At 41.7% G+C, this 27152-nt stretch overlaps 1 protein-coding gene across 1 annotated transcript in view; it reads right to left on the bottom strand.

Moving 5' to 3' along the window:
- FBXL4 (F-box and leucine rich repeat protein 4) overlaps window positions 1-27152 on the bottom strand; it is an 86170-nt gene that overhangs the window by 42344 nt on the left and 16674 nt on the right. The window contains exon 3 of the mRNA XM_089665238.1: window positions 23130-23475. Within this exon, the coding sequence (XP_089521364.1) occupies window positions 23130-23475 (346 nt within the window). The remainder of the gene's footprint in view (window positions 1-23129; window positions 23476-27152) is intronic.

The following is a 27152-nucleotide window of genomic DNA, read 5'->3' as shown; positions in this document are numbered from 1 at the left end:
CAAAGAATGCAGCTCAGGGGACATGGTGTGAATAAATACTTTCATTGCCAGGTCCATACGGCGCATGGACCTACAGCACTGCTTCCAGCTGGCCAGGTCAGTATGTATGGACCAGATTCCTCCTTCTGTTATAAGCTCATGGTCACTCCAGTGGGGGATTACCAGCCCCCTCCCTTTCCTTCAATGGATACAGGCAGTGATCACTACTGATTGCTCCTGTATCCATTAATAAAGTGTCAGGTTATGAATGAAAAGGAGTCTCTATACAGACTACTCATTCATTCATGTAATGTGCAGATTAGACTGCAGAGAAAGGGACTTTAGTCTCTTTCTCTGTCTCAAAAAAAAAAAAAAAGAAAGACATCTGATATCTCAAAAGTACAAAGTATTAAAAAATAAAATTGTAAATAAATACATTTTTTTTTTCTAAAGAAAACATAGTAAACACAGGGCATACATAGTATCAGGGGTGTATCTGCCACAAGGCAAACAAGGCATTTGCTTTATGCAGCATTTTTCAGGGGGTCGGTGCCACCCCCTGGAAGAAGGGACGCTGGTTGTCCTGCGTCCTGCCGAGGAGGCTATGAGGGGTACTGGGGCTGGGCGGCAGGCACCAGTGGAATAGGGGAGTGAGGGGAACACCCGTAAGACTCCGCAAAGGGAGCCAGAATTCCAAAGAGCTGTGATGTTGAGTCTCTCTCCTTCTCTACCGGGGGGGGGGGGAACGTGGTATGTGGGGGGGTTGCGGGGGCAAGTCGCAGGTTGCAGGTGGTGGGCAGCGGGGATGGAAGCGGCAGATTTTTTGTGTTGCCTAGGGCAGCAGAAAATCTAAATACACCACTGCACAGTGTATGCCCTTGCAAGGCCATGTTTACCTGCACAGGGATGTACAGGAGTTCCGAGCATCCCCTTGCAGGCAGTTCCATTGAGGTCATTTGGGATGTAGCACCTGCACAAACACAGCTGTCGCTTCCAATATGACATCCATGTGGGTCCAGGTGCGCATCCCTGAGCTCACACTGTCTGCATTTGGGGTCGTGTACCCACACCCATGTCAGATTGGGAACAGCGGCTATGCCCATGCAGCTGTTGCATCCCAATTGACATGAATGGGACTGCATGCACGGGGATACACAGAACACCTGGGCATTCCCATAAGGGTAAACACAGCCCTCCATGGGCATAGATTTTAGTACACCCATGTTAACAGGGCCTTAGTAGTAATTTAGCAGGAATTTTAAAAAGTTAGCTTGTGTTTGTGTGCACCAATAATAACAATTTTAGTGTACTTTTAGTGAAAATAGTAATTTGATGAACATTTGCACAACTACTGTGGGGCCTAAAAAAATCAGTGGCACATTTTTTTATTCTACATGTCATGTGCTTTTAGAAAATGTGTGGTTTGGGGGGTCCTTTCATATTCTGAAAGCTGTAAGTGAAAAATGTAAACCTCCAGATTTTGAGACTAAATTGTTTTTAATTACAGTTTTTCATTTCACAAAGGGCGCAATTTAAAATATACAAATATTTATTTATTAACTCGATACAGTTATAGCTTCTATATTTAGAAGGAATTTAGCAGGAATTTTGCAAAATTTTCCATGTATGTATCCACAATAATTATTTTAGTGTATTTTAAGTGAAAATAGTGATTTGATGAACATTTGCGCAACTATTGTGGGGCCTAAAAAAATCAGTAGCACATTTTTTTTTTATTTTATAGGTCATCTGCTTTCAGAAAATATATGGTTTTGGGGGCCTTTTACAAACCCTGAAAGTTGTACGTGAAAAATAGCCTCTAGATTTGTAGAGTAAATTGTTTTTCTTTACAGTTTTGCATACCTTCCTTTTTTCCGATTTCACAAAAAGGGACATTTGTAAATTATTAACTCAATACAGTTTTTATACTTAGCAGGAATTTAATAAATTTTGCCATGTATGTATCCACGAACAATGATTTTAGTGTATTGTTAGCGAAAATATTGTTTGATAAACATCTGCACAAATATCACAGGGTCTAAAAAAATCAGTACCACCTTGTTTTTATTCTACTGGTCCCATGCTTAAATATATTGCTTAAATATATTGTTTGGGGCATATTTCACAAACTCTGAAAGCTGTAAGTGAAAAATGAAAACCTTCAGATTTTTTGAGAAACTTGGATATGTACATTTTTTCATATGTTAAATTTTCACCATTCGCAAAAAGGCGCAATTTAAAATGTACAAGTATCTGTTATTTATTAACTTAATACAGGTTAAACTTTTATATTTAGCAGGAATTTTGTAAAATTTGCTGTGTTTTTATCTGCTAGTAATGATTTTAGTGTATTTTCAGCAGAAATATTGCTTTGATAAACATTAGCGCAAATATTGAGGAGCCTTAAAAATCAGTAACTCATTTTTATTCTACTAGTCACGTGCTTTCAGAAAATATATTGTCTGGGGTTCTTTTACAAACTTTGAAAGCTGAAAGGGAAAAATAACAAAGCAATGGGAAAATTGCAAAAATGGTCCGGCCAGCTGGGTTTGAAAGAGCACAGGGCCTGGCAGGGAAAAGGTTAAAGTTATATGCTTTTTCTTTTCGCTAAAATGGGCCTACACCCTCTCCTAAAACTTGCTATTGGTCAACCCATCCCACCTTTACAGATTTAGATACGTATGAGGGGGTCGAACCCTGATGGGTGTCTCCATTCCCTCAGTCACATTTTTTTACAATCATATGGGATATATGGCATGCTCTTCTTAAGCACAACCTCTACTTCTCTTTACACCAGCAGCTGTTCACTTGGAAACAGGGGCAGACTGACAACTCATGGGGCCCCCGGGCAATAGGGGATCATGGGGCCCCTGTGTCCTTGCCTAAACTCAAAAAAGCCTATGAAAAAGGTACAAAGGGCATCTCATTGGGCCCCCTACTGACCCCAGGTCCTCGGGCAGTGCCTGAGTTTCCAAGTGGTCAGTCCGCCCCTGCTTGGGAACCCAACAGCTGTCGGGCATTGTATGTAAACCAACACAGCAGGAACGCACAGTAAGGAGCCAGTCAGGACTGGTAACCACATGCATGGGGGAATCTTCCAATGAGAAGCACAGCAGTAATCCAGCAGGAGAGGTAAGTGTGCCCCAAGCTGAAATGCTTTTTACCCCCAATTTAAACATAAATTACTGTGTTTGCTATACTGGCCTCACAAACTAATCTGTGACAGGTTTTCCCAATGTCCCAGAGGTTTCGTCTGACTGTGTCTAGCCATCAAAGCAGGCTGTGATTGTGATGTATGGAGCAGCTAATAAAAGGCTGGAGAAGACTTTCGACTAACTGTGACCATCTTTATACAGGGTTCGGAATTATTTAGAAAATAATAGTAGTAGTAAGCGAGGAGAATGTATTATCCCTGCGCAGTAGCTGGATTCTCAGTTTCCTGAACTAATGCACTGTGCTTTCCTAGTATTTGGAGACGTACAGCAAATTGGCTAAAACTAAGTATATCTGAGAGGGATACACCAATTCTTGAGTAAATAGTGATTTTATGATTGACAGCATAGTGTAACGTATGAGTGATGTCTGAACCACAGGGTGCTGTTTTTAAGAACAATGTCATTTTTATGGGTTAATCCATGTGTTGATGCTATTATACTTGTTTATCATTTGTATCATTTTTGAGTAAAGGAGACTTTTAAAACCATACTTGGTCTTAGGTTAAATGCCTGCTAGCCTCTGGTATTTGTTTAATCAGGCTTTATTTATCCATACCCCTTTAACCGCCCCAACTGGCACAATCTGGCCACACCCACCATTCTAACTAACATGATACATCATTGCTCTTGTTAGAGTGCCCAAGGTCTTTTACAATCCTTGCAACACCAGAGTTCTCCATCTTCTCTGCCATGTAGCCATGTCTAGTAAGAATTGCAGGTTCCACCCCAATATGGCACTGCTGGAGCCAGTCACACATGTGCACCAATAGTCTCAGGACAGCTTTCCTAAGCATTGCACAGCCATATTAACTTTTTATGAATTTGTGGTTGTGGCTACAAATGTATGGATAGAGTTAAAAGTGGGCATTATCAATAGGGTGTCCCCTAATTTCATTCTGAAAATCTGATCCTTAACCACTTGCCCTCCTGAGGATTTACCCCCCTTCCTGACCAGGCCATGTTTTGCGTTACGGCGCAGCATTACTTTAACTGACAATTGCGCGGTCATGCAACGCAGCACCTAAATTCAATTTGCGTCCTTTTTTCCCACAAATAGAGCTTCCTTTTGGTGGTATTGGATGGCCTATGCATTTTTTATTTTTTGCACTATAAAAAAATAAAAGACCGTCAATTTTGAAGATTAAAAACTATATTTTTGACTTTTTGCTATTAAACATGTCCAGTAAAAAAAAAAATGTTAAAAATCAAATTTCGTCATAAATTTACACCAAAATGTATTCTGCTACGTCTTTGCTAAAAAAATCCCAATACATGTAAATTAATTGGTTTACATGAACGTTTTAGTGTTTACAAATGGCGGTATAGATGCTGGAATTTTTATTTTTTTACTAGTAATAGCGGCGATCAATGACATATAGTGGGACTGTGGCAGGCATTCTGACACTGGGGGGAACTGACTTGGTGTCACTGACATCCCCAGTGACACCAATACAGTGATCAGTGCTAAAAAAAAAAAAAAAAAAGCACTGACACTGTACTAATTGCACTGGGCATGAAGGGGTTAACATGAGGGGCGATCACAGGGTTAACTGTGTGCTGGGAGTGTTTTACTGGGGTGTAGTGTATTGGTGCTTCACTGTAAGCACACTGCTCTGGATGGCTGTGCACAGCACATCCAGAGCAGTGTACCTGAGCCCACAGGGAGGAGGACTGTTAGTAAACAAAGCAGTTCTCCTCCCCGTTGGAGATGCTCGGTAATCATCAGGTGCCGGCGGATAATTACCGGCCGGGACCCAGTGATTGACAGCCGCGGCCACCAATGGAAATACAAAATCATATATATATATATATATCCCCTTTTTCAAAGGACCAAAAGTAACTGGACAATTGAATAAAAAGCTGTTTCATGGCCAGGTGTGGGCTACTCCTTTGTTATTCCTTCATCAATTAATAAAGGTCTAGAGTTGATTCTAAGTGTGGTATTTGTATTCTATTGCTGTGAACCTACACAATGCGTTCAAAGGAGATGTCCATGCAAGTGAAGCAGGCCATTGTAAGGCTTCAAAAACAAAACAAATCGATGGGAGAGATAGCAGCAACATTAAGAGTGGCCAAATCAACAGTTTGGTACATTCTGAGGAAAGAAGAACACACTGGTGAGCTCAGCAACATTGAAAAAAGGCATGGACGTCCAGGGAAGACAACAGTGGTGGATGATCACAGGGTCTTCTCTACAGTAAAGTAAAACCCATTCACAACATCCAGACAAGAAGGACACTCTCCAGGAGGTGGGCATATCATTGTCAAAGTCTACAACCATAGAAGACTTCACAAGAGCAAATACAAAAGGATTCCCCACAAGGTGCAAACCATTCATAAGCCTGAAGAATAGAAAAGCCAGATTAGACGTTGCCAAAAAATATCTAAAAAAAGTCAGACCAATTCTGGAAAAGCATTCTTTGGACGGATGAAACTAAGATTAATCTGTACCAGAATGATGGGAAGAAAAATGTGTGAAGAGGGCTTGGAACAGCTCATGATCCAAAGCACACAACGTCATCTGTGGAGGCAGTGTGATGGCATGGACATGCATGGCTTCCAGTGGCATTGGGTCATTGGTGTTTATTGATGATGTGACAGAAGACAGAAGCAGCTCGATGAATTCTGCAGTGTTTAGAGATATACTGTCAGCCCAGATTCAGCCAAATGCAGCAAATTTGATTGGACGGTGCTTCACAGGACAGATGGACAATGATCTAAAAAACACACTGCAAAAAGCAACCCAGGAGTTTTTGAAGGAAAAGAAGTGGAATATTCTGCAATGGCCAAATTAGTCACCTGATCTCAACCCAATTGAGCAAGCATTTAACTTGCTGAAGTCAAAACTAAAGGCAGAAAGACCCACAAACAAAAAACAACTGAAGACAGCTGCATTTAGAGCCTGGCAAAAAATCAGAAAGGAGGAAACCCAGTCTTTGGTAATGTCCATGGGTTCTAGACTTCAGGCAGTCATTGCCAGTAAAGGATTCTCAACAAAATATTAAAAATTAACATTTTATTTATGATTATATTCATTTGTCCAATTACATCTGAGCCCGTGAAAATGGAGGGACTGTATATAAAAATGGTTGCAGTTCCTAAAATTTTTACTTGATATTGCTGTTCAACCCCTTGAATTAAAGCTGAAAGTCTGCACTTCAAATTCATCTGGATTGGATTGTTTTGTTTTAATTTATTCTGGTGGCATACAGAGCCAAAAGTATGAAAAATTGTGCCTAAAAATATATATGGACCTAACTGCATGTAGTTGCCTCTTTCCAACATGGTACTGTTTTCACAGCTGCTAATGAAAGAATCAAGTGACCTGAGAAACGCGTCAACAATTTACCCAGGCCCCATCACTGCAATCAGCATGACAGAACACAATGATTTCTTATGCATATGTGTGAAGTTCTGAGGGGAAGAGTAAGCAGGGCAATTTCTGAAAGAGGTGTATTATATGAAATTGAACATAAAATTTTCTCAGGGTAAAGATTCTTCTTGTTTTAAGAAAGCATTTAACACATGTGATTATCTCAATACAATTTAAAACATTTTTTTGAAGATACAAGGTGTACTAAAATATGTCCATGTATCACCTGAAAAGTCCCAGCTTGTTTTTATGTGTATTACAAAATTGAGTATAAATAATGGATGTGTTGCGATAATTTTCTTGGCCATGTTTAATTCATTCGTTTAGTTATGTAATACACCTGGCAGACTTGTGGTAGCCTGTTTAAAAGCAGCTTCAGCAACTGTTGGTGGTGAGGCTAACACTAGCAGTGGAAGAAAAAACAATTTTTAAACTAGCGTGCCAGATCCATCTTAGCTGCAGCTCCTGCCTAGCTTTCCTTTCAGCCTGGACAACACAGCTCCTGAATGGTTTGATGAAAGCAAATGGGTTTGATGTGTTCTATGCAGCTTGCATTCGTAAATATGGTTATCTTTACTTTCCTAAATTTAACACTTTTTTTAAAACACAGTTATTACATACAATTTTTCTCATTCTGTACTTGGGCATGCTTTTGCTAGTTATTTAAAATTAATTTAAAGTGACTGTAAAGTTTTGTTTTATTAAAATAAACATGTTATATTCCTGCCCTGAATCTTCTCTTCTGGAGTCCCCTGCCAGCAATCATGGCTCCTCCTCTTCTCTGATTGTCCCCATAGCAAACCGCTTGCTATGAGGACACTTGTGCAGGCTCCATTCTGAGTTGGGCTGTGCGCGACCACAGACACACACAGAGTGACTCTGCCCTGCCGCCTCTTCACAGGATTTGACTGACAGCAGCGAGAACCAATGGCAGAGTTTTTTTACCTGAATGCAGAAAATTTATTAGGGAAGAACTCTGGAAGAGGCAAAAGAAATCACCCATTAGTACACTCCCCCTACACAAAACACTAAACAGCTAATAAAATTCTGAAAAGTTTTACCATATAGTTGAAACGTCTAATTGAATTTTCATGACCTCATCTCTGTAATTCAAAAGATAATAGCATTTGCTCTGCCAAGGAGGAGGTGTATCAGCAAAGATTACATCATATCCACTCCTCTCTCTCTCTGCAGTAAAAGGAAACCACATTTCCCATCAACCACAGGAAATTCTAGAAAATGTGGGTGGGTACACTAGGCCTGTACATGTTGAATGTGTCTGAGAATCTCAGTCCGCACACCACTACAAGTGGGGCTTAATTACATCACTGCTTCCTGGAGAAAGAACTATAGAAGGGATGCGCCAAGACCAGTGGCTGGGGGAACAGGTGGCGTAGAAGCCACTAGTCTTACAAACAGGAAACCAAAGAGAATTAACAGTTTGAATTGAAAATAAATAGGCTATTGCAGATCAACTACTGAGTGACCCAGAAGATGAATGACATATTCAGTGAACGTAGGAAATCAGCAACAAGGACATGTAAAGAAGGTGTTGCCTGGAGTTCTGCTTTAAGGTAAAAAAACAGTTTTCCGTTAGAACCACTTTAAGGGAAACACTGCAATGGTAACCTGCACCAACTGAAAATACACTGTAAACTCTCCCTTGTAGGCTGAATTCATGACAATTTATTAAAAAAAGGCACATATTAGTGCAACAAACGTTATTGTTATTAATAGATTGTTACTTTTTCTTAATGCAAACAAACAGTGCAACTATCTGAATTTGACTCTGTATTAGCCTCTTGAAGTCTACTGTACAATCTGTACAAAAAAGATTAGAGAAAAGGCGGAGGAAGAAGAACAAGGAGCCGATCGGGTGCTACAGTGTAAACAGCATGCTGATAAGAGGAGAGAGCAGGGTGACAAAATGATGAGCTCACCTCATGCTGCTGATTCACCTTTCACTGTTCAGTCACAGGGAGTGAGTAGGTAAGGAACCTGTAAGTAAAACAAACCGCAGCAGCAAAAGATCAGGTCCCTTTCTCCACCAGGCAGGGCTTTGCTGTGGGGCAGAGCTGTGTAAATCTGAGGACCGGACGGACAGAAATACAAATCCTTTGCCAGGTAAAACATCTCTTATCTGTGTATTTCATCTGTGGATTTAGTGGTTACTTGGAGTTAAGCTTTGAAGGTTCACATTGGGGGTTAGTTTAAATTCTGGGGGGAGTGGGAAGTGTTATAGTACTGTTAAAAAACAGTTCTTATATAAATGACATACATTGGAGCTTTGTAATTTTAACATGTGCTCAGTACAAATACAATACAATACATCTCAATAGTCCAGGACTTGGTGGAACTATCCAGCACTTTGAGGTAAATCCCAGGGTCACATGTACCCCAGCATAATCCTGCTATGTGCAGATTAAGTCCCATTGCTGTAATAGGGCAGCAAGACCACCCCTCTCACACATGTCGCCCAACACTTGATATGCACTTCATATGTGATGTAGCAGTTGCTCAGCTCTGCCTCTTAGACTCTGCCTACATTATGTTACTATGTGGGCAGAGTCCTGTCATTCATTCACTCTCCTTAGTGTTTACAAAACTTTGGGGATTGGCAGAATCAGATTAGGGAGGTGTGGTGGCAAATTAGAGGGGATGGTGAAGCATGGTGGTGGCACAATCAGGGGTGGGGCAGCCATATTTTGGTATTCTGGGGGTTGGCCGAGAACAGTGCATGAAAAACAAATCAGCGTGATAAAATGGTGGACCTCACCTGATGCACAGTATCCAGCCACTAGCTTAAAGTAATATTTTTTTTAATAAACAACAAACATGTCATACTAACCTGCTCTGTGCAGTGAGCCCCACACTCTCTCCTCATTGGCTCACTGGCTGTGACTGACAGTAGCGGAAGCCAATGGCTACAATGGCCAATGAGGAGGGAGAGACCCGGCTCTCATGCAAACCACTGGATCAGGATCGGGCTCACGCAAGTATTAGGGGGGTTGGAGGGGTTGCTGCACACAGAAGGTTTTTTTCTGTCATGCATAGAATGCATGAAAGTAAAAAAACATTGAGCCTTTGCAAATACTTTAAGAAGGTACACCCTACCAAACAAATGGACACCACTGAAAATGAACCCAAACCTTGTTCTCCAAAATGGACCATAGTGGCTCTATGGTATTGAGGTCTGGCGACTACAGCACCCAAGGGTGGTATGAGACTTCGTCTGCATGCTAGTCAAACCACGATTGACAACACAACTGTGTGCATCGAAGCATTATTGTCTTAGTGAAAGGCGCTGTCTTCGGGAAACAATGTCTGCTCCATGGGATGTACATGGTCGGCCAACATTTGTACACAGTCGCTGGCAGTGGCTCTGCCTTTCAAGGTGATGATGGGGCCTGAAGAATACCAACTTATGGCTGCCCCAACCATGATTGCACCCCCACCATGCTTTACCATTGGCACAAGACAGTCCTGTCTGTAAACTTGGGATGATTTTTACCACATATAAACATGTCCGGTGGTTGGGAATAGTGTGAAGCTTGATTCACCGGGCCATATTACAGTCTTCCGTTGATCGAGTCCACAATTTATGGGTGTTGCACCACTCTCTCCTCTACTGAGCATTAATAAGGGTCTCTAGTGGTTTGGCATTTGCAGCTTGCCTGTGAATGTTTTGTTTATGAAGTTCTCTCTGCACAGTTTTTGTGGACACGAGCATTGGAACAATGAGACTGAACTATGCAGTCACTTTTGTGGCAGTTGTTTTCTGGCTCACAATTCTGTGCAATGTCCTTTTGTCTCTTTCAGTCAGTTGACCACATCGACAGTGTTTATGCTTATCAGACGACACTTTCCTGGAAACTGGTATATGCTGTCATAACCTTTAATAATGTACCTCACGAAACAGCAAATAAATTGGCAATTTCAGTCACCAGAGGCACCAGCTAAGCAGACACCAACAATTTGACCTCTTTGAAGTTCAGTAATCTCTGACATGACTCTGTATTACTTGCAGCGCACACAGTGAATTACAAAAGTGAGGCTTCCCAGCTATTAGCTAGGTGTCTCATCACACAGTGGAAGCAAAAGAATGTTACATAATTTCTGCTTTCAACGCAAACCAAGTACTATCTGCATTAGGTTAAAAAAACTTCTGTGTTGATACCCTTCTTCCCTCTTATACTTACTTGAGCCTGATCTCAGTCCAATACTGACCTCAGCTCCAGGAGAGCAGTGACTCTCTCCATTCTCTCTCCTCACTGGACATGGAGACAGCTGCAGGAGCCATTGGCTCATGCTGCAATCAATCACATGCTGTGAAGAGAGAGTGGGGGGCAGGGCTGAGCAGCACTGCTGGATCGAGCCAGCATGAGTGCCCCCCATAGCAAGCGACTTGCCATGGGGCACTCATAAGGGCGGAGGAGCCAGGAGCAAGTAGAACATGTTTTTTTTTTTTTTTTTTAAATCCCTTTACAATCACTTTAATAAGGATGAAGGAGCTTAGTTTAGTGAGAATACAGAATAACTTATACAACTAAGACTTTACAGATTTATACACATTTTTCAATTTGTAAACAACATTTTTTTCTACTTCTAACTTTTTACTGACTATTTTGTACAAGTAAGTGATATACAATTCTAAAACAATTTAAAAAAGCACTTTTAAAATTCCAGTTTTTGGAAAGTCTGGTAGCTGCAAATTCAGATAAGAACTTCAAAGGCTTTCCAAAACCTCATGTCATCACATCATCTCAACAATGTTGTACAAGTTTTACCCAATTCTGCACCCGCATGACATAGAATTCTGACATGAATAATGATCCCTGTCACACTTCTTCATATTTCCCCCCAATCCCTCCCATTTTTTGTTACACGTAATGATATGTTTTCCCATCTTATTACAAAATAAATTAAAAAGAGATTTAACCTAAACTCCCATTTATAATACTGCAAATGGCGGAAAAATCCAAGGGGTTAAGCAGTTTATGCAAAGCCCTCAAAGCCCATCTTATCAATACAAACACAAGATGGTGGTAAGTATTAACTCTTTATTGCAGGGGACAATTTTTTATATTTTTATTCTGACAGAGTCGCTTTATTATATAGAAGCAAATGTTTGACTGGGTACACTTTTTCTTTCTTAGTTTTTAAAGTGAAACTTCAGGCAACAACTGAACCAATTCAATTTACAGAGATGTATACACTTCAAACGGACTTATAGGTAAAGTAAACTTGTCAGTAACACAACAGTACTAAACGAGACAATGCAGACATTTGGTGGTGCTACACATTCCTTCACATGTCTTTTGCTGTGTTCTAATATACAATTTACCATGTAAGGTCAGCTTTTATATGAAGAGAAAAGGGGCTGCTGGTGCCAACTTGTTAGATAGGGAACAATACAATTTGTCAAAGGTTTTCTAACCTGCTTGCTTTCCGCAGTGGCTGCGGGACAGGTAGATTATGGGCCAGCTATAGACATGAAATCTTCACCTGACCTAGCCACATACAGCTGGATCAGGCAACTGTCATCTTATAATTGTGTGTATCCTTAATGATAACCTGTTATGTGCGAAATAGGGACGTATATATGGAGGAAAAAAAATATATATGGAGAAAAATTGCAGGCCTCTAAATATGATCGCTTTATGGCTGTCATTAGGAGCTCTAGACTTTGAATAGTTGACCTGGAACAAGTATCCAGGTTAGGAGCTGAATACCTGTTTGCTGGTTACAAGCTAGGGATTCTGAAACTACTGAGGTTAAAAAAAAAAAAAAACACACAGCAAAAGAGCCAGGCAACTAAATGCTTCAGAAGGATGTTAGCCTACATATTGCTTACAAGAGGAGTTTCCTATAAAAGTTCTTGAATAGATAAAGTTGTAATGCTTCAGTCTAATTCTACAGAAAACAGATGCCAGAGACTGCAGTTGCGCAGACGTAAGTTATTTACATTCTAGTGTCATAATTGCTTTGTGGCCACGTTCCAGAAGACACTGGCAGCAAGACAACTCCTGCCAATCAGAAATACGACTAAAATGGACCAGATGTTTGTTTTTTTTTTTTTTATGGTAACATAACTTGCATCATTTTCTTTTCACATGAATAAAAAATAAACAGGATTATTTTGCCATTTTAGTATAGGCATTTCTTGCTGTTCAAGAACATTAGTTATAAACAGGATTGTTGGCCTGCATTTTTGCTGAGAACATATGAAAATATGAGCCGAGAGCCAAATAAGGGTTATGTATTAATAATTCAGTGACTATATAATAGACAGACACAGTGCCTAGTCCCTACTGATAAAAAGTAGCCTGGCAACTTAATGCTACCTCTGCCATACTTAAAGTGACCCTGTCAGCACATGGTCACCTGTGGTTACCACATACCTACTAAAAGTAGACTACATTTGTGTACCTTTCTGGTGCCCGGCTTCATGAAAAGCTGCCAGGGTCACAATAACTATTTGTATAGTGGGGGCAAAAGCTGTCCTGAACAGCAGGCAAAGCCAGTTCATGCCTATCCCAAAAGACATGAAGCTGTTACAGCTGCAACAGGCTGATTGACAAAATGAAGAATTCAAATCTATGCTTTTCTCATTCAGGAACTTCACTCCATAGCAACCGGGCGGGTAGATAAAGGGGGCATAAGGGGGTCAAAATTCCCTCCAGAGCATCAGTTATCATGGATCGCCACCATGCAACTAAATCACTTGCAGGTGCTGGTCCTGATGCCTGTCAGTTCAGAGCAAGGGAAGCTGTCCTCAACTACGTGTTACGCACTTCTAACCCTTGTGCTGTGTGCGTTACATGCTCTTTACCCCTGCATTCTATCCCTATACACAATGCTGTGTATTTTATTCTCTTGACCACTGCACTCTTTATATTGTACAACAGCGACTGGCTCACAGTAGCCACTGAGGCAGAGGGACTGTGGCATAGGCTACAGTGTACATAGTGAGTAGGCTCACATTTTAAGCCCCTCCCACTGCACTTTTGCCAAATTTGCTGAAATTCACCACAGCATGCTACACCTGCCTCCTAGTTATTCTCCACTGGGAGCCTAAGATTGAACCCCCCCCCCCCCCCCTCCACCGCCCCAGGAAAAAAAAATATCTTAAAATCCTGCCAGCAGCAGTCTGCTCTTTCCCCCTTGCCAATCCATTCAACCACTGAAAAGGCAACTGGACACTCCGGCACCCAGCCTTGTCACAGGGTGGAGAGGGAGGCAATTTTTTTCCATTTGTAAGTCACAGCTTACAGACAGCAAAAAGCTCTCTCTCTTTTCGCCCAGAGTTCAAACAGCGCAGCGGTGGAGCAGAGTATGTGTGACTCGTGGGACCAACCTTAAAGTGCACCTGTTTCTTTGCCTTGAATAGGCATAGCAGAGGTTTATTTAATAAATACAAACATATTTTAATTTCTATTTTTCTTCCAACTTTTTCCAGCTTATGAATGTCAAGTTAAAAAAACTTAGTACTTACCTGTAAAATCCATTTTTGGAGTACACCACGGGACACAGAGCAAGCTTAATTATCATGACCACCTGGGTTATGCACCACCTTCAGGTGAATGGACACTGGTATCAAAAGACAGGAAGTCCTCCTCTATATAACCCCACCTCTCCAGGGAAGCATCAGTTTTGTAGCACGCGATACCCCCAAATAGAAGGAAGGGACCTCTGTGTCTTGTGCTGCTCACGAAGAAAAGGATTTTACAGGCAAGTACAAAAATCTAGTTTTCTTTTTTGTACATCATGGGACACAGAGCAGGCTTAATAATCATGACCACCTGGGATGTCCCAAATCACTGCTCATGACGGGAAGGAACACAACCACCGCCGCCAGGCCCAAAGCTACACCACTGCCCTCAAGACACTGTGACCAAATGCAGCATCAGTTACATCCACCTTACAAAAAATAGATGACCAGGTAGCAGCCTTGCATACCTGTTTTGCTGAGGTCTGATGTTAGATAGCCCAAGAACCTTCTACAGTCCTACTGGAGTGAGCCGTCACATGAAATGGTGGATTCCTACCCTTCAAGCTATAGGCCTTAGCAATCAGCTGCCATATACAAAGCAAAATATTTGACTTCGTAGCCGACTGACTGGAACCTTCTGGAAAGACAAGCAATGAATCGGACTACCTTATCGCAGCAGATCATTTCAAACACACCCTTATGGCATGTACCACAACCAGTGTGGAAAGAGCACTGTCCCCTGACGACCCAGGCCTGGGCAAAAAAAAGATGGCAAGACAATATCCTGATTAGGATGAAAAGATGATATCACCTTTGGCAAAAATGATGGAACAGGACAAAAGATCCACCTTGTCATTATGAAGTACTATAAGTGTCTCTCTATGAGAAAGAGCTGCCAGTTACAACACCCTCCTTGCCAAAGTAATAGCAACCAAGAAGACAACTTTCCTGATCAAAAGCACTAGAGGAACCCTTTGCATGACTTACCAAATCAAATTTAGATCCCACAATGGTGATGGAGGCCTAATCAGAGGGACCGTACGGGTAACCCCAACAAATATGAAGCAATTGGCCTCTGAAAAAATACCACGAATGCCGAAATGTGCCCCTTAATTGCACTCAGGGCCAGCTTTAAGTCTATTCTAGACTGAAAAAAAAAAAAATGTGTCCTAAAACATACTCACGGAGATGTAATTTCCAAGCCTCACACAAAGCTATATAGGATTTTCAAGTACTTTTGTAAATATGCCTTGGAGGACTCCTTCCTCACCCTCAGTAATGTGGAGACAACTGCCCTAGACACTCCCCTGACTTCAATAGCCAAGCCGTCAAAGCCAGTGACTGTAAAGAACGATGGCAGATTGGACCCTGAAGAAGAAGGTCCGGGTGTGACAGAAGCGTCCAGGAACAGTCCACCATCAGGTTTATGTCGGAATACCAAGCCCTACTGAGCCAAGCAGGAGCGACCAGAATTACTGGCATGTTCTCCACTCAGATTCAGTGAAACAGACGCAGAAGAAGCTGAATCGGAGGAAAAAATTCAGTGAGAACTGATCCCAAGGCATCACCAGGGGATCCATTGCAAAAGCCCTGGTCTTGGAAACAAATCTCCTTAGCTTTGTGTTGAATCTGGATGCTAACAGATCCACATCTGCCATTCCCCCAACACTGACAAAGCGCCTTGAAAACCTCTGGATGGAGGAACCATTTTCCTAGGAGCCAGCCTCGACCGGCTGAGAAAATACGCCTGACAATTTTCCACCCATGGAACGTGCAATGTGGATAAGGCCTGAACATGAGTCTCAGCCCAGGACAGAATGAGATCTGTCTCTTCCTGGGCCAGCTGACTCCTGGTGCCCCCTTGATAATTTACATATGCCATGGCCATAGCATTGTCGGACTGAACTCTCACTGGTAGGCCCCATCTACCCAGTGCAGAATCACCATGCAAATCGTTCGCAATTCCAAAACATTGATAGACAACATCTCATTGCCGCAAGTCACAAAGTCTTGCAGCTGAGAATAAACCTGCCCCGCTGGGCAGACTAAATAGTCTTGTATATAAAACCAGAGCACTGTTTATCCTTCAATCCCCGCACAATCATAGATCGCCATATGCTCTCACCAAATTCTTCATATCAAACACGCGTTGTATACAATTCAATCTTTGTTTTCTCCTCTTCTTACTGCGCACTCCACTGCTAGTACTCCCCAAAAAAAAAAAATAAGCAATATAGTGTAGTATGTGCTGATTGGCTCTATGGTGTGAAACATCACACTTTGCTTGTGCTCACTTTGCAAAAACCATAACGTGCTTATGCTTACCATAACATGATCCAAAACTACCATTTAGTCAACATCAACCACTATTCCCAATATGTACTCTTACCCTCCAGTATTTAATTATGGCGTGCAAAATATATATATATATATATATATATCTCTTCTTAATGTATGAAGTGCACCACCCACCTCCAGTGTTCAAACCATCAATCGTGCTCCTCACTTCCCCATTAGGGCATGCACCTTACCCTGCATACATAAGTATGTGTCTGTTTAAATTCTCTTTTCTGTCTCCGCTGTCTCTTCTCTAGATCTCTTTATATCATGGATTCTAAATACAAAACACCCTTTTCCAACATGGCAACTGCGGCACTTCCGGTTTGCGTCTGACGTTACTTCCTCTGGCAAATTGACTTCGCCTATGAGGAAGGTTATTTTTGCTTTTTGGGGAGTATGAGCAGTGGAATGGATGGTAAAGAAGAGGAGAAAAGGAAGATTAAATTGTATACAATGCGCATTAGATATGAGGAATCTGGTGAGAGCATATGTAGATCCATGATTGTGCGGGGATTGAATGACAAACAGTGCGCTGGTTTTATATACAGTCAGGTCCAAAAATATTGGGACATCAACACAATTCTAACATTTTTGGCTCTATACATCACCACAATGGATTTGAAATGAAACGAACAAGATGTTTTTTAACTGCAGACTCTCAGCTTTAATTTGAGGGTATTTACATCCAAATCAGGTGAACGGTGTAGGAATTACAACAGCTTGCATAAGTGCCTCCCACTTGTTAAGGGACCAAAAGTAATGGGACAGAATAATAATCATAAATCAAACTTTCACTTTTTAATACTTGGTTGCAAATCCTTTGCAGTCAATTACAGCCTGAAGTCTGGAACGCATAGACATCACCAGACGCTGGGTTTCATCCCTGGTGATGCTCTGCCAGGCCTCTACTGCAACTGTCTTCAGTTCCTGCTTGTTCTTGGGGCATTTTCCCTTCAGTTTTGTCTTCAGCAAGTGAAATGCATGCTCAATCGGATTCAGGTCAGGTGATTGACTTGGCCATTGCATAACATTCCACTTCTTTCCCTTAAAAAACTCTTTGGTTACTTTTGCAGTATGCTTGGGTCATTGTCCATCTGCACTGTGAAGCGTCCAATGAGTTGTGAAGCATTTGGCTGAATATGAGCAGATAATATTGCCCGAAACACTTCAGAATTCATCCTGCTGCTTTTGTCAGCAGTCACATCATCAATAAATACAAGAGAACCAGTTCCATTGGCAGCCATACATGCCCACGCCATGACACTACCACCACCATGCTTCACTGATGAGGTGGTATGCTTAGGATCATGAGCAGTTCCTTTCCTTCTCCATACTCTTCTCTTCCCATCACTCTGGTACAAGTTGATCTTGGTCTCATCTGTCCAAAGGATGTTGTTCCAGAACTGTGAAGGCTTTTTTAGATGTTGTTTGGCAAACTATAATCTGGCCTTCCTGTTTTTGAGGCTCACCAATGGTTTTCATCTTGTGGTGAACCCTCTCTATTCACTCTGGTGAAGTCTCCTCTTGATTGTTGACTTTGACACACATACACCTACCTCCTGGAGAGTGTTCTTGATCTGGTCAACTGTTGTGAAGGGTGTTTTCTTCACCAGGGAAAGAATTCTTCGCTCATCCACCACAGTTGTTTTCTGTGGTCTTCCGGGTCTTTTGGTGTTGCTGAGCTCACCGGTGCATTCCTTCTTTTTAAGAATGTTCCAAACAGTTGTTTTGGCCACGCCTAATGTTTTTGCTATCTCTCTGATGGGTTTGTTTTGTTTTTTCAGCCTAATGATGGCTTGCTTCACTGATAATGACAGCTCTTTGGATCTCATCTTGAGAGTTGACAGCAACAGATTCCAAATGCAAATAGCACACTTGAAATGAACTCTGGACCTTTTATCTGCTCATTGTAATTGGAATAATAAGGGAATAACACACACCTGGCCATAGAACAGCTGAGAAGCCAATTGTCTCATTACTTTTGGTCCCTTAACAAGTGGGAGGCACATATGCAAACTGTTGTAATTCCTACACCGTTCACCTGATTTGGATGTAAATACCCTCAAATTAAAGCTGACAATCTGCAGTTAAAGCACATCTTGTTCGTTTAATTTCAAATCCATTGTGGTGGTGTATAGAGCCAAAAATGTTAGAATTGTGTCGATGTCCCAATATTTATGGACCTGACTGTATAAGACTATTGATAGGCAACAACCTTTCATGTGGGGACCACGTCCATTGTACTGACAGATGATCCAAACACATCTCCCCATCCCAAAAGACTGGCATCTGTGGTTAGAACTTTCCATGAGATGGGAAGAAACGATTTCCCTGTCTCCAACACCTGCAGTAAAGCCCACAAATGTAGTGACTGCAGAACCGCAGACATATCTATGAGTCCACTGAGATCTCCTGTCCCAAGATGACAGAATATTCAGCTACAGAGGTTGGAGTGAAACTGAGCGAAAGGTACTTCCTCAAAAGAAGCTACCATCTTCCCTAGTACCCACATATAAACACAATTTGAGGGATTCATCTCCTTGAGAGAAGCTACCTGCATCCCAGGGACACGCATTTTTCCGGAGGAATAAAAAACCCTTGCCTGAACTGTATCCCAGATCAGGCCCAAATATTCTAGTCTCTGGGTTGGAAGTAGCACCACCTTTTGTCGATTGAAAACCTAAAAATCTAAAAGTCTGAACCAAGAGGTTCACCTTGTGTAGATGCACCAACAACTGCTTCCTCATCAGTAGATCAACCAAGTATCCGAGAATGGACACCCCCTGGATCATTAAGAGCCCCAGGACAGGAGCCAGAATGTTTGTAAAGACCCGCTGGGCAGTGGTCAGACAGTACAGCAAGGCCACAAACCAATAATCCTGGTCCTCTATGGCAAACTGGAAAAACATCTGATGAGAAGGAAATATTGGGTTATACAGACAAGCACCCTCCTTTATGTCGATGGACACCAGAAAATCTTCTGTTTGTAGAACGGCAGCCACCATTTCTACAGACTCCATTCAAAACTCTTCATCTGAAGGAACTTGTTTGGCTCCTTTGGGTCTAGAATTGGACACACGTTGCCATCTGGTGTAAGGACCATGAATATATTAAAAAAAACTCCCTGAAATCTCTTGGCCTCGGGAACCGTCCTGATCACCCTTTGCAATAGAAGATGGTGTAGTGCCTGAAAAAGCAAAGATCTTTTCTCCGGATTTGCAAACACATTTGAACACATGAAGCATGGAACTTGTAACCTCGAGACACTGCCTCTCAAATCAACATCTGACTTTGTTGGTTTAGGTCAGGGCTTGACAAACTTGCTTAGGAGACAATTTTTCCATGCCACCTGCTCCCGGGGCCAGTGCAAGGATTTGTATCTACGTAGGCAATGGTCCATTTAGGCGCCCCCACAACAGTTCTCCTGCTACCCCATGCTGGTACTACTAGCCCACCCCCCCTCCAGCCACCCTACACTGCTACTGCTGTCGCCCCCCCCAACCCCCCAGACTCTAGCCACCCCATGGTGGTACTGCTGAACCCCTCACCCCCCCCCCCATCCTCCAGCCACCCTATGCTGGTACTGCTATCCCACCGCCACCACCACCATTCTATCATATCACTCAGGTACTACTATCCCACCCCCGCCATCTTCCACCCATCCCACGCTGGTACTGCTAAACCACCTTCCATCAACCCAATCCATGCCACCCCACGTTGATAATGCTGTACCCCTCCACCGCATACACCCTCTGCTCCAGCTATCCCACACTGGTACTGCTGTACCCAACCACCCCCCACAGCCCCCTGGCATCAAGCCACTCAGTGCTTGTACTGCTGTACACACACACACCCATCCCCAAGTGGCTAGGGATTTGGATTTTAGTGCCCCCCTCCTCTATCTTGCCAGCCAGCATTGTCTGGAGATGAGATCCCTGTCCCTAGGGAAGATGGGGTGGTGTATGGAGAAGATGGGGCTGTTTCACTAACTGAGGTGCAGAGTGAGGTTGATGGAATTCAGTGTCTGGCTGTGCCGTGTGTCACCTCATCCTGAGCACATGGTTGTCTGTAAGGAAGAAGGAGCCCTACTGGAGATGGGGCTGTCTGCTGTCACAGGACACAGGACTTGACAACCTTGGCTGCCCTCTGGGCACTCATCCATGGCTGTCCAGGCTCCCTCATTGGCAGTTTGCTTTCATGCTGACAGTACTGATCACTCGGGATCATTCTCTGCTCCATGGTCCCTCTGGACTGGGGGAGAGTCCTGTGTGACAGGAGGGCTGGCAGACAAGCTTGAGGTGTCCTCCGGGGAGCAGGTTCTTATGGCTGCACCAGTGTGCAGGAAGTTTGTTGTGTGCTCCAGAGGGCTCTGCACAATGGGAAGGATGGAGGTGACTCCGGGGGTCCCTGGACTCCCAGGAGAGAGAGGCTGCCTGAAGATATCGGAATGCGAGACAGCAATACAGATTCATCAGTGGATAGGGAATCCTGCGTAGCTGAGTATCCTCAAGCAGCTGCCTAAGCTTCCTGTATGCTGGTGCGGCCCTGCAGGAGAGCACCCAAGGGAGTTGGTGTAGAAAGGGAGCACAGGCCCCGTTCCTCTCCCGCACTCAGGAATCCTCCGTAAGGCCTTGTACTGGGCAGCCAGCATATGGAAAGTGAAAGCAAGGCTGAGCTGGCCCAAGCTGTGGGGAGAGTGTGGGCAGCGGCCACTAGCTCAGGGAGGGCGGAGACCCATCAGTGAATGGGTTGACAAAAGCCCAGGCACCAGGATGCAATTTCTAGTCACCATGGTGACCTGGCGCCTGGGATCTGTTGAGCCCTGGCTTAGGGGGGACAACTTTCCCTGCGAAATTGGCCCTGAAGCTTTCCTCTAGAAGATGAGCCCTGAGACCAACAAAATCCCTGCACAGAGGAAGCTTCTGAAGAGTGAGCCATCGCTCCTCTATGAGTAGGATGCCTATATAAGAGTCTAGTTCTACCCCAAACAAGGGTTTTTCATGGAATGGAAAGCCTGTATTTACAATCACTTTACCTTGACAGTGTCCTTCGCTTACCCTTAAATTAATATTAGAATCTTTGCTCTAACTGATTTTACGTTGTTACATAGGACAGGTGCCAGTAAATCTCAGTAAAAGCGCAGTGTTAAAAGTTTTCACTTACAATTCTGGGCTGAGCACTCTCTCTTTGTGAGTATTTCTGGATTGTTTTAATGTGACCTTTTAATAAAGAAGTTGTGAAGCACTATGAGAGCTTTCTCCTTTTGCACTTTTTTTTAATGAGTGTTTTGAAGATCATAAGAAATAAGTGATTTCTGTGCTTTTGATCAATGTTACCCTGCAATATTTGACCATTTTGTAAAAGGTGGTCGATCAAATATTAGCATTTAAAACAAACATCTTTCACAATGTGATTAATGTGATAGCAAGTCTTCAATGTGGTAAAGTACCTGTGTTTCACAGCCTTTATGATACACACCTGTATCATGAAGGCTGTGAAACACAGGCACTTTACCACATTGAAGACTTGCTATCACATTAATCATGTTGTGGAAGATGTTTGTTTAAATGCTAAGATTTGATCGACCACTTTTTACAAAATGGTCAAATATTGCAGGGTAATATTGTTTGTTTAAAAGCTAAGTTCACCTGTAGTAAGAAAAAAAAAAAAAAAAAAAAAAAGACTACATTTTATTTTCCTTTACACTGCAGGCTGCAAACTATTGTTTCCGAGATTGGAGAATCGCAGGTGCAATGTCAGGCTCCTGCAAACACTGCCGACAGCTCGTAGCCATGACGGTACGGGCAGACAGTTACTAAGCTGCAGTGTCAGTGAACTACAAGAACATTGATCAGTGCACTCATAATTTATTGACAACTATAAGCCGTCTGCCGCAGTGGTAAGTGAGACTTGTACTTTAATAATTCACAGATCTCTGTTAAAGAATGATGCTGTGTGGGCGGAGCCCTGCACAGCTGCATTGTTTTTAAAATGGGTCAGGGGCTGCAAGAGAAAAGCCACTGTCACAGAGAAAAGTGTGGGGGGGCCTGTGGTGGGAGGATGCTGAGCATGCAACACCCTAAATGTGGGTGTAAACTTAGCCTTTAAACACTGCACAGTTTGATGGGCTTCTATGTATTTTATTATATATAATTGGACTGATTTTACACAGTTTATTTTTCACTGCATTCAGTTGTACAGCATTTCCTGTTAAGGAATATTTTAATTTGCTTATATATTTATTGATTTAATGCAGTTCTTTTTATTTGTATACATTATTTGCTAAAGGAATTATTAATTTTTTTTATATATTAAATTATGGATAGCGCTGTATGTTGCATATAGAATATGTTCTCTTATGACAGTTTTAACCATACAGTTACTTTAAAAAGAGAGGACCACTGAAGAACAATCATTATGTAGTATTGATAAGCAGGAAGAAGACCTTGCATATGTAATCAGCCAACAAGGTTTACGTAAATTACATATATATTGATTACAAATTTTTAAACATTCTAGGCTTTTAGACATGCACGTAAAAGATTGGGTTAATGAAAATATTTTCAACTATGCCAAAAACCTTGTTCCTGTGTAAATTAATACAACCACTGTTTGGTCTGTGTTAATGAAATCAAATGACATATTTTATTTTCTTATAACACTTTTATATTACTTAGAAATTTATATATATATATATATATATATAGTTATATTTATTTTTTTTTCTTACCTCGTAAGGCAGCTTGTCAAAGTAGCCGTTATTTGTCCATTCCCTGAGGCTGGAGCTACTAAATTGATTACTAAGGCAGTCTATTCCACAGCCGTCTTTACCCTCATATTCATCGTCATCCAAATCGTTCATGTCAATTTTGCCTGTTTTTAAGGAAAGCATAGGTTTCTCTTTCACTCCATGTAATTCAACCGCATCTAGTTCTGTGTAATATTCCAAAAGTGTACTGTTGGTTTCCAGGCGAAGAAGGTTTGTTGGAAAATCTATTTCCTTTATACATGGTGTAAACTGACGAGCTTGAGGTGAATTCACACATGTAGGTTCTCCAGACCAGATAGTTTCCCATCTAGACATGGCACAGACACAATCAGTACTTCTATCTATTAATCAGAGAAATTAACTCTCTATTATTGTTCTGCATCTATTCATTTACATAACTAAAATAAAGTAACACAAAAAAAGGAAACAAGTGATAAAAATCACAGAACGTTTCTAATACTAAATATAACATAGGAGTATATTTGATTCTGATTGTTTCTTGGTAAACACTCAGATGATTTAACGTATAGTTTAATATTTATATTGCCATAACTTACCATTGTAAGAAAACCTATGCAGTCAAAAATTTAAGGTTTCTACTTAATAGCACTTGGATGTCTCTGACTTCATTACTTTCTTGGTGCTCGTTTTGGGTCAGTTAGTGAAAACGTGATCAAGCCATTAAATGAACATGGCTGCAACTTATTAGTGATTTCAAAAGGAAAGCTCAGCAATGACAGCCTCCATGAATCCTCAGTATAGGTTCTCTTTGAAGGGGCTAAGTAAATATCAATCTCCCATCATGGGAAGAGATCCTGTTATACACAACCTCTGGTTCACTAATTTCAACAGACATGTAAAGGCCTGTAGCTGTTAGTACACCTACCACTCTGAAAAAAAGTCTGGTTGCTACAAAATTTCTGGAGCTTCACTGATAATAGCTAAACAGGGTGCAGGGACACTTCACGCAAAGTTAGAAGCTCCACTGTTTCTTCTCATCCCCCTCCTCTATCAAAATTGGCATTTGACAGGTACTCGCTCCCAAGTTCACCTCTTCACTTCTCCCCCGCGCAGCCTCTTGGGACACGTGTCAGGTCCCAGGAGACCGTGGGAACATTCACAAGAGGCAGCGCAGCTTGTGCCGCAAGCAGTAATAGTTGGCTGCCCACAGTGAAGAAGCCGGCACCGGGGACCAAAGAGCAGTAAAGAAACCTGTTGGAGTGAGCATGGCATTAGATCTCTGGACAGGTGAGTGGTTATTTTTTTAAAAGTCAGCAGCTACAGTTTTTGTAGCTGCTGTTTTTATTTTTCACATAAAGGAATAAAGAACTGCTTTAATGTAAACCACTGAAATGCACCATCCAGCAAACACCACAAGATAGGAGTCTTGTCTTCCACAAACACCCTACCCAAGACCAATCGCCAAATTCAATCACAGTTAGGTGAGAGTGGGCATAGCCAGAAACCAAATGAACACAATAATGTACACTTACATACCCTATGCTATTTACTGATCAGAATCACTTAGTTTCATGTATGTGTTAATGGCACTAGAGACCTGTGTGCCCAAAACCAGTTTACTATAGTCAGATCTGAAATCAATTCTGACTTTGTATTGTATTTTAGCATTGCCCCTTATGCTCTCTTAAAGAGTGAAAAGATGAAATCCAGAAAAACTGTTACATACATAATCAAAACATATAAGTCACTTGTCACTTTTTTTTCCTGACCAATGGATTTTTATTCTGTTCAGACAGTTTTGTCAATTGTGTCTTCTGTCAATTGTCTGGTTCACTGTACAATGAATCAGTAGTTACATAATACAGAAAGAGATTCACTGCTAGGAAAAAACACATTACATTATATAGAAGTAACATGGCTTAAGGTGGCCATACACAGATTATTTTTTTTGTTTTCGATCAGCCAGTAGGCTGATCGAAAACAAAATGATCAGATGCCCCCATCCAGACCTCGCCGCTGAGCTACTGTATTCTGACAGAGGGACTCCTCTGCTATCAGAATACACTGATCAGCACTGCAGCCAATTGGATTGGCTACTCTTGAACAGAAATGCCAATAGATGGATCAAAATTTGTCTGGTACCTGCTGAACTGGCCACATTTTGATTTGTCTAAAACTGTTTCATGCTGTTTCTAAACAAAGCCATGCCACTGATTTGGCTTTGTTTATAAACACATCCATGTAATCATTAACTGCTTGCTGTCCACCCTATAGCAGAAATACTATATATATACGTGATTTTGCAGTTCCGGGTAGGGGGCGCACGCGTGCCCTATCAGATCCGCTCCGTCATTTGCGGCCTCGGCTGTCAATCACCAGGTCTCGGCCAGTGATTACTCGCACGCACCCGGTAATCGCCGAGTAAGTATGTAAACAATACAGTTCTCTCCCCTGTCAGCTCCTGCACACTGCTTTGTATGGCTTTGCATAGCAGAGCCATACAAAGCAGAGTGCTTACAGTGAAGCACACACACGCACAGCACATAATGTGAAACAGCACACAGTTAATCCTTTGATCGCCCCATGTTAACCCCTTCCTGCCCAGTGCCATTAGTACAGTGTCAGTGCTTTTTATTAGAACTGATCACTGTATTGGTGTCACTGGGGATGCCAGTGACACCTAGCAAGTTTTCCCCCCAGTGTCAGAATGCCCGCCGCAGTCACGCTATAAGTCGTCGCCATTACTAGTAAAAAAAAAAAATCCATAATATATACCGCCATTTGTAAACACTATAACTTTCATGCAAACCAATTAATTTACACGTGTTGGGATTTTTTTTCAGCAAAGACATGTACTGTACCAGAATTTTTACTGGACATGTTTAATAACAAAAAGTCAAAAATACTTTTTTTCTCAAAATTGTTGGTCTTTTATTATAGCGCAAAAAATAAAAAAACCGCACAGGCAATCAAATACCCCTGAAAGAAAGCTCTATTTATGGGGGGAAAAAAAAGGACGTAAATTTCATTTGGGTGCAGCGTTGCATGACCACGCAATTGTCAGTTAAAGTGACTCAGCGCCGTATCGCAAAAAATGACCTGGTCAGGAAGGGGGGTAAATCCTCTGGAGGGCAAGTGGTTAAGAAAGCACTGACATGGTAATCGCATGACTTTGTGTACAAACAAAGGGTTAGAGGTTAAGGTCCATTTATGTTTCCCAGAATCTAACGTCATGCTAAAAATGGAGCATGCATGTGCTTTAAAAAAATACACCAAGCACAATGAGAATCACTGGACAAGGATGTGAAAATGATAAGTGAAAATGTAAGGTTCTTCAGTAAAGTTTAGCAGCTAGAATAAGCTAAAAGGCATAGGCTTCAACAAAGACTACAAGAGAAAATTAGAAAATGTTTATTTGTAATTTCTGGGCACTTAGGTGATCTGGTGCAAGTTGGTTTTAATTCATAGTGGGGAGGGTGCATCACCACACACATCAATTAATAGTGAAAAGGTCAATCTGTGCAGTGATATACAGTATATATAATGGAATAAGCTGCCTTACTTAGAAAAAAAAATATTGACTGCATTTACTTCAGTGAGGTGTACACAGTCTTATTGCTAAACATAATCTAGTAGTAGGGGTGGGTGGTTACCTTTAAACCACGTGAAGCCACATAACTATTGCAGTTGCTTTCAATATGTCTTTCGTTATGAATGGGCAAATCCCAGTAGCTATGAAGTCAATCCTTCTAAAACGACTATTGGAGTCTCATTTCAGGACTTCTTTACGGCTAATAAAAACAACAAATACTTTCTGGCTTCTTATGGAGACTGCTGACTAAAAGAATACTGATTAATAAAGGGTTCACAATTTTTGATACACAACCTTTATGATGAGTAATTGTAAGATTTCATTTTTTTATAAAAAATAAAGTCAGTAGTTCTAAAGAGATTACAGTAAAGGAATGACACACATAATACATGTACAATTTAAGGTACTAAAATGATATGAGGATAGGCTTT

Source organism: Staurois parvus, unplaced genomic scaffold, assembly GCF_062004578.1.
Source record: "Staurois parvus isolate SC_StPar_1 unplaced genomic scaffold, SC_StPar_1.0 ptg000048l, whole genome shotgun sequence".
NCBI classification, from domain to species: Eukaryota; Metazoa; Chordata; class Amphibia; order Anura; family Ranidae; genus Staurois; species Staurois parvus.
This window is presented reverse-complemented; position numbering and strand designations above follow the sequence as displayed.